Source organism: Chrysochloris asiatica, unplaced genomic scaffold (genome assembly GCF_000296735.1).
Source record: "Chrysochloris asiatica unplaced genomic scaffold, ChrAsi1.0 scaffold00113, whole genome shotgun sequence".
NCBI classification, from domain to species: Eukaryota; Metazoa; Chordata; class Mammalia; order Afrosoricida; family Chrysochloridae; genus Chrysochloris; species Chrysochloris asiatica.
Genome location: NW_006408631.1, coordinates 3,776,554 through 3,785,305, shown reverse-complemented (window position 1 = coordinate 3,785,305; position 8,752 = coordinate 3,776,554). Strand labels below are relative to the sequence as shown.

The following is an 8,752-nucleotide window of genomic DNA, read 5'->3' as shown; positions in this document are numbered from 1 at the left end:
AAACAGTAGGATGACCTTTTCTACCTTGAGCCCTACAGAATTTCCCATGCCACTGGAGATAGGAAAAACTAGGTAATGCTGTGATAACTAACAACCCTCCTTTCTCGAGGCCGAATGCCACAGATATTTATTTCTTACTCACATTACATGAGAAAGGCAGGTCAGTAAGAACTCTGCCTGAAAGGTTGACTGAGACCCCACAATTTCTGGGGATGATCTGTTGGAAATAGATGGCCTTTTCCATCACTGCAATAGAAAAAGAGAGTATTGGAGTGAAATTAGAAATTAAATGCTGTGGCCCAGAAGTAACATGTCATTTCCTTCCTCAGCCAATGGCCAGAATTAATCATACAAACCTGCCTAGCAGCAATCCTTCTATGTGCCTGGGAGGAGAGAAAAGTAAGGTATGAATAAACACTAGAGGTTTCTACTATGCTCAGAGCAAGGAGGAGAACCATGGGTCAAGTAGAAGCATTGGACCTGATGGTCATATGGACACTTCCTACAAGCCCTTGATTGGTGCCCAGTTTTTCTGGTTGTTTTTTTTTGTTTGTTTGTTTGTTTTCTCATTTGACAATGATTCTGAAAGAGGTAGTCACTTGGAAGGCCTGGTCATCTGGATAGACCAATACCCAAGGATTGATGCTGTTTAGAAACAAATGGTTTATTTCAACAGCAGACACAGCCAAAGAGACAATACCCTCTTTCCACATAAATAAAGCAGCCCACGTAAATCAGTCTACTATCTACTACCCACAGGAGACTTTAGTTTGAAAGAAGGAAATTCTAAAATTACCTGGCGAAGTAACTGAATCATTTAAGCTTAAGTTTCAGCTACAGGTGGAAAGAGAGTTCAAGACTGAAATTCAAGTCGTGCGGGGTAAATTATAGCTGCATCCATGGTGTGCACATGTCATGACTATGTACATGATGATGAATTAGCAAAAGAACTTGTTAGCTGCTGTCAAATTGGCCCCCAAGTCATGGCAACCACCTGCACAATGAAACAATGCTGTCCAGTCTGTATCATCCACGTGATCAGTTGCAGAACAGATCCTTGTGATCATCAGGGTTTCCAATGGCTGATTCTCAGTAGTTAGCAGGCCCTCCTTCCTACTCTATCTTAGTCTGGAAACTCTGCTAAAGCCTGTTCAGCTGCCTGGCACCGTGCAAACTGCTGATGACAGACAGGTGGTGGCTGTGCACGAGGAGTGTGGTGGTGGTTGTGGTGTGCCATGGAGTTGGTTCTGATTCATAGTGACCCTGAGCAGAGTTTCCAAGGCTGTAAATCATTACAGGAGCAGAAAATCTCAACTTTCTCCTGCAGAGACTGGTAGGTTTTTCTTTTGTGTGTGTATATGTGTGTGTGTGTTTTAAGAGTCTGCAGAGTAGAACTGCTCCATAGAGTTTCTTTTCTTTTTTTTTTTTTAATGTTTTATTGTGAATTATATACGTAGTGGTTACGAATCGGGCTGCGAACCTTAAGGTCAGCAGTTCGAAACTACCAGCCGCTCCGCGGGAGAAAGATGAGGCTTTCTACTCCCGTAAGGATTTACACCCTCGGAAACCCTGTACAGGGTCGCTATGGGTTGGAACCGACTCGATGGCACTTAACAACAACAACAACAACATATAATAGTTTACATGGGAGAACATTAGTTTTACATTCATCCTCTCATATATCTGCTGGAATGATCTTTCTAACTCAAGTCTCATCCTTTAGTTCTCTGCATAAAACCTTTTTTAGATTCCATTATCCCTGCAAAATAAAGTACAAACTCCTTAGCATGGTGTACTGTTCCTGGCTTCCTTTTTGTCTTCTTACACCATGCTCTTCAGCACAAGTTATGCTAAACAATTTACAGTTCAGATTTGTATGATTTGATTAAACAAGCACACCAGCAGCCATCACCAGCACTACTGCTGCTATTGACATCATTAATACTAGCACTATTTCAAAACCCATTGCTGTGGCTCTAACCCCTCCCCCAGGAGACTGCCACAGTCGGCCCGTGTGTGCTCCCCGGGAACGATGTGTGACCGAAAGGCCGTGATCAAAAATGCCGACATGTCAGAGGAGATACAACAGGCCTCAGCGGAGTGCGCTACGCAGGTGCTAGAGCAATACAACATCAAGAAGGACATCACGTCCCACATCAAGAAGGAGTTTGACAAGAAGTACAACCCCACCTGGCACTGCATCTTGGGGAGAAACTTCGGTAGTTATGTGACACATGAAACTAAGCACGTCATCTACTTCTACCAGGGCCAAGTGGCCATTCTTCTGTTCAAAGCTGGTTAAAGCATGGACTGGGCCCACACACCCAGTGATCCATCCAAAACCACGGACTGCAGCCTCAATTTCAAATACCAGAGACTGAAATCTTTAGCGTGCTAAGGGAACACCTCCATCTTTGACCCTTCATTGTGTTGTTTTGTACAGGGCCTTCTCTGTACTAGTTAGTTGTGGTTATTAAAAAGTTGCAAAACAGCTTACATTTGTATATAGTTTCTATTCCATACTTTTTCCATGCCTCATTTTTTATTTCCTTACAATTCATTCCTTTTCAAAACAAATAAATCTGTTGGAGATGTGTGTGTTAACTAAAAACAAAACAAAACCTATTGCTGTCTGTTATTGTTGTTAAGTGCTGTTGAGTCGGTTCCGACCCATAGCTACCCTGTATAGGGTTTCCAAGGAGCCGCTGGTGAGCTTGACTCATGGACCTTGCAGTTCAAATGGCCACTGCTGTCTAGTCTAGTTCAATTCATAGTGATCCTCTAGGACAGACTAGATCTGCCCCATAGCATTTCTGAGACTGGAAATCTTTATGGAAGCAGACTGCCACAACTTTTTTCCACAGAGCAGCTGGTGGGTTTGAACCCCAACCTTTTGGTTAACAACCAAGCATTAATCAATGCACCACCAGAGTTTCTTTAAACACTATTACCGTCATTAAATCTATCAGCATCACTACTGCCATCACCACCATCAGTTCCATCTCCACTGGTAGCACAACGTTAAGTACCATCAGCAGCAGCATGAACACCAGCTCCACCAGTAGCACCACAAGAACCTATGTGGTAAAGATCCTACTCATCTTTAAGATTGGGTTTGTTGGCTCCTTAGTAAATCTACAATTCCATTCTTTCTGTCATCAATTAACCATCTGCAGCAACTGTTTGTAAAGTTTATTCCAGGAAGCATTTTCCTCAAGATGCTAATACATGCTCTTAACAATTATCACCATGAATCTCCGCTTCTGGATGATTTGAATTAAGCTGTCAACATTTTGGGGGAAAAGATAAGTTGTTGTTGTTGTTGTTAAGTGCCATCGAGTCGGTTCTGACTCATAGTGACCCTGTACAGGGTTTCCGAGGCTATAAATCTTTACGGGAGCAGAAAGCCTCACCTTTCTCCCGTGGAGCCACTGGTAGTTTCAAACTGCTGACCTTGCGGTTTGCAGCCTGATTTGTAACCACTATGCTACCAGAGCTGTCAACATTTTTTGGGAAAAGATAAGTAGTAGAGAAAAATATTATTTTCCTGCCTCTGATATAATAATTATGAAAAATGATAATAAATTTACTATTTTATAAGCACATAATTTGAAATACATTGTTTTGAAAGTTCAGCATAGATTTCTAAACCTAGCTCTTTTCACTGCGTTGCACTGCATCTCTTTCTTTGCCGTGGGAGTGTTTCTTGTACCACTTTAAATGTCCTGCTACTCATTGGATGTGGATTCCATCGGATGTTATACTGGGTAAGGGGACATTCTTTCCTTAGAACATAGACACCCAACTCAGGATAACTGTGACCATTTAGTTAGCAGATAAGGATTAGGAGGACAGTCCCCTAGGTTCACAGACCAGTTGTGATTCTTTCTCCCACTGCCCCTTCTTTGTAGTTAACCAGGAAGAGTTGAACCGAAACCTGATATTCTATCTCAGAAAAGTTGTTCACCCATTTCTGGGTCTAACGATGAAGACTGATGTACGTGGATTACAAGAGTACACAGACAATGCACTGGACCTTAAGCAGTCCTACAAGATTTTTTTTTTCCAATCAACTGTTAATAAAAATAAGGACTTCATGGTCTGCCACCTCTCAAATCTGTCACTGTAGAGAAAAATTCATCACTGTAACAGGTTTGCTTTATGAATTTGAAAAATATACTGAGTATTTGGACACTTTCAGGACCATTCGCCTTTCATATTGCTTCTAAGTGAACCAGAAATAGTGGTCCTACAGAGTTACCTATGCCAAAAATTCTTTGGGTTACAAATCAGGTGATGCTACAAATTTGGAGAGCTTTGAACCTTTTCTTTTTCAAATTGTCTTATTGTGCTCTTGGTATGGCACTGTAGGGTATGCACTGTCTGCTAACCAAAAGATCAGAGGTTCAAATCCACCAGTTGTTCCTTGGACTTCCTATACAGGATAGCTATGAGTTGGAACTGACTCCAAGGCACTTAACAACAACAGTGTGCAGGATGACTTTCAGTGTAAGTGAGGCCCTGCTACCTAAATCAAAACCCAAACCCTTTGCCTTCAAGTCGATTCCAACTCATGGTGACCCCGTGTGTTATAGAGTAGAACTGCTCCATAGGATTTCCTTGGCTATCATCTCTATGGCAGAGTCTTGGTGTGGTGCTGTAGGATTAGCTCTGGACTGATAATCACAAGTTAAGAGGTTCAAACCCACCCGTCTCTCCTTAGAAACCCTAACTATGAGTCAGAAATGACTCAATGGCATTAAACAACAATTTTTATGGGAGCAGATGACAAAGTCTTTCTTGTATGGCACTGCTGGGTGGGTTTGAACCACCAATCTTTAGGTTAGTGGTCAGCACAAACTGTTTGTCACCCAGGAATATGATGAGGCTCTTCTGTGTATATTTAATTATGTTTCAGTAATAGGCAAGATTTTATAACTTCTCAGGGCAAGACCAGGGGAAATATCAATAGCTCAGAGCACATCATTTAGTACTTCTGGTATAACTGAGGTTTAACTAGTCTGTCTGCTAAGAGGTGCATATAATCTCTTTGGATGTCACTTTAACATTGTTGCTTCACCCTTCTCATATAATGAAGTGGTAAGAAGAACTGAGTCTTCAGTGCTCATTATCAAAACTGGTGATGAGGGCTGTGAGCAGCTGTGAGGCTTGCAGCTCCTGACAACAATGTGGTACAATGGAAAATACCTGAGTTCTAGCCCTGCTTCCTCAACAAATGAGCTGTGTATCCTTGGGCAAGTCACTTAACTCTCCTGAATCTGTTTCCTGATTTGCAAATAGAAAGCTAAAATATACCTTGAATACCTGGCCAGGATATAAGACGAAGCCAAAAACAAATATTGCAGGTGGAAATGTATATGATCCAAACCCATACCAATCACTGCAGTTCAGTCAATTCCAACTCAGCATTCCTACAGGACAGAGTAAAACCACCCAATAAGGTTTCTGAGGCCATAAATCTTTATGGCTTCAGACTGCTGCATCATTCTCCCATGAGACATCTGGTGGATTCGAACCCCAACTTTTTGGTTAGAAGCCAACAGTTTTAACTAAGACACCACCAAGACCCTCATGTATATGATAAAATATAATTTTTTAAATGATGATGGTTTGAGAATCATACCTGAAACTCACCTGTAGAAAAGTTTAAGACTTTGGTCTCCTAGCAGCACCACAAAATTGGCCTCCAGACGTGTCTGAAAGGAGCAATCCATCTTCTCCCCTTGTTTTATGCAAGAGGTTGCTCACAGTACTTCTTTAAGATGCTACACATCATGACCAGGGATTGTTGTTGTAAAGTGACTTCAAGTCAATTGTGACTTATCACAATCCCTATATAGGGTTTCCAAGGCCAGAGATAGCTTCCCAAGACCTAGAGCACTTGTTTAAATCATCATTTGTCTCACTTTCACTTCTTCTTGTTGGTAAGGGCAACAGAGTTAGTTCTGACTCATAGCGACCCTGTACAGGGTTTCCAAGGAGCAACTGGTGAGTTTGAACTGCCACCCATGTGGTTCAAACCGATCTTGTGGTCCAGTGCTTTATCCCATAGAGCCACACCAGGACTCCCCACTGCCACTGGGAGACCCTGTTTTCTGGAGACTTCATTTAGCCTTTTTTTTTCTTCAAACCAAAAGATTCTTGAAAGATTCACACTTTGATGGTGACAAAATAACCACTCTTTGTTGATGCTGTTAAGTGCCATCAAGTGAGTTCCCACTCATAGCGACCCTGTGTAAGGTTTCCGAGAAGTGACTGGTGGGTTTGAACCACTGACCTTTCAGTTCAAATGGACCTTGCCGCTCAGTGCTTATCCTAGCTACTTCTAAATGGACAAAGGTACTAGAGAAGATATGAAGCGAAGAAAATACATGAATTTACAGAGTTTTGGCAGTGCTGTAGGATAAGCTCTAGACTGCTAAACAATGAAATCAGCAATTTAAACTAACCAGATGTTCTGCAGGATAAAGATGAGGCTTTCTACACCCATAAAGATTTACCATCTTGGAAACCTTATACAAGGTGTCAGAATCGACTGCATGTCAGTGGGCTTGAGTTTTTTGTTGTTGGTTTTCTTAGGTTTTTTTCCCCTCATTTATTTTGGTTCTAACTGGTCCGATTAACTAGAATCATCCAAAATCAGTCTATCAAAATTTTAGTAACTAATCCTTAAATTTTGATCTTTAGCAGATAAGCAGCTACTAGGAGTTCAGAAGAATTAGCTGAAGTGGGAAGTAAATTCTATGTACATGCAGGGTAGCAAAACTTTGAGGTGAAATGAAGATGTCAACCAGATCTGCAGACTAGTGCCTATGCCAGGAGAACTCACCCTGACGCCAGAGAAGGGACAGCAGAAGGCAGGGGAAGGGGTGAAGTTGTGTAGTGAGCCTCAGGGTGTGGAAGGAGCTGAGGAACTGAGGTAGAAAGAGTTCTGATCCACAAACAAATCTTAACAATGGTCTGAGACAGTGCCCAAGTAGTTTATAACCCCAGAAATCTATTCCTCAAATAGGAAAGTTGTTCCAGGAATGTGGACTCAGTCGCAGCCCAGCTCCGCAGTCTCCTATACATGTTGCTGTTTGTTGTTAAATGTTGTTAAGTGCCCTAGTGCTTATCCTACAGCCCTACACCAGGACTCCTCCTATACATAAACCTCCTATTATTGTATATGTTGTTGTTGCTGTTTTTAAGTACCATGGGGTTAGTCCAACTCATAGCGATGCTATATAGTAGGAACTAAATTCAATTCAAAACATCAGACATATAATAAATAGTACCAATAATTTGCTTTTCTATAGCTCAACATACTAGTCATTTCATAATCTGAACTCCATCTCTCTGGAAAGTGCAGAATGCGCCCTCAATTCACTTCAGGTGCCTAGTGTTAAAGCAAGGGGGAAGAGAAAGAGGGGCCTTCGGACTTAGTTTAGCTAAGGTGTTATAACACCTGTGGTGCATAGGTCTCATTCAGGCTGAGAATTTCCATGAGAGTGCAATGGTCCTATCAACCTAAATGTTCCATTACAGAGTCATTCTTTTCACCATTCTTGACACCACCAGGAAGCAAGCTGTGAGATCCTAATGCTTATACAGGGAGAGCATCTTCCTGTCCATTTTGGTAAAAATGCTCTGACTAGAACAACAAATTCATTGGTGGAGGCAAATCAGAAGATGAAGCTAATATATGAACAATGAACTTATCATATTTCCACACCCTAATTATTACTACAGGATGGAGTGGTCTAGCCTGGCTATTTTAAACAAGGACTATAAAACAGTCGGAGTACTGGTGTGGCACTGTGAGCTAATGTGCTGGTTTGCAAGGTTGGTTTGAACCACAAGATCAGTGACTAAAGCTCACCAGCTGCTCCTTGGAAACCCTATACAGGGTTGCTATAAGTCAGAAATGACTCAGCGGCACTTAACAATAACAACAACGTGAAATGGTCACATTAGTATCACCTGGGAGCGTGTTAGAATTTAAGAATGTCAGGTCCCCACTTGGGATCAAAAACCATTTCCATCAGATCCCCCAGGAGATTCTGAATAGACATTAAGATTGGAGAAGCACTGGTCTAGAGCAGTGATTCTCAAACTTGAGTATGCATCAGAATCAGCAGAAGGCCTTCCTTATTAGAGTACAGGGCCCACCCCATACTTTTGATTCAATTGGTAAACATCAAGCTTGAGTATTTGCATTTCTTGTGATCCTGACATTGCCAGTCTGGGGACCACAAATTGAGGAGAATTGGTATGAAGAGTATGTGTTTTACAAGTCAAGAGACTTCTGGTAACTTCTCCAGAACATTTTATTAGTAGTTGAAGAATTCCTGCTGTAACAGTTGTAGAGCTCAAGGCAAAAATCCACCACTTGCCTGTCAGTTTGTTGTGATGTGGTGGCTTGCATGGTGCTATGATTCTGGAATTATGCCATGGGTATTTTAAATACCAGCAGTATCACATACAGTGGACAGATTTCAGCTGAGCTTTCAGATGAAGACAGACTAGAATAAAAGAAAGATGGCCTACTTCCAAATATTTAGTCACTGAAAACCTTATGAATTGCAGTGGAACACTGTCAGTACCAGAATTTTATATATTGAAACATGATGAAGAACACCAGAATATTGTCAGATATTGTACCAGAAGATGAGTCCCTCAGGTTAGAAGGTGAAAACTGGAAAAGAGTTGCTTCATCAAAGTAGAGTTGACCTTGATGGCACCTTTCAGG

The 8,752-nt window shown here is 41.6% G+C and overlaps 1 protein-coding gene across 1 annotated transcript; it reads left to right on the top strand.

The window, feature by feature from the left end:
- The first annotated feature begins 2,032 nt into the window (after positions 1-2,032).
- Positions 2,033-2,302, top strand: LOC102817786 (dynein light chain 1, cytoplasmic-like). Its single transcript, XM_006867957.1, has one exon. It carries the CDS (start codon positions 2,033-2,035, stop codon positions 2,300-2,302), a length of 270 nt encoding a protein of 89 aa, XP_006868019.1.
- Positions 2,303-8,752: the final 6,450 nt, after the last annotated feature.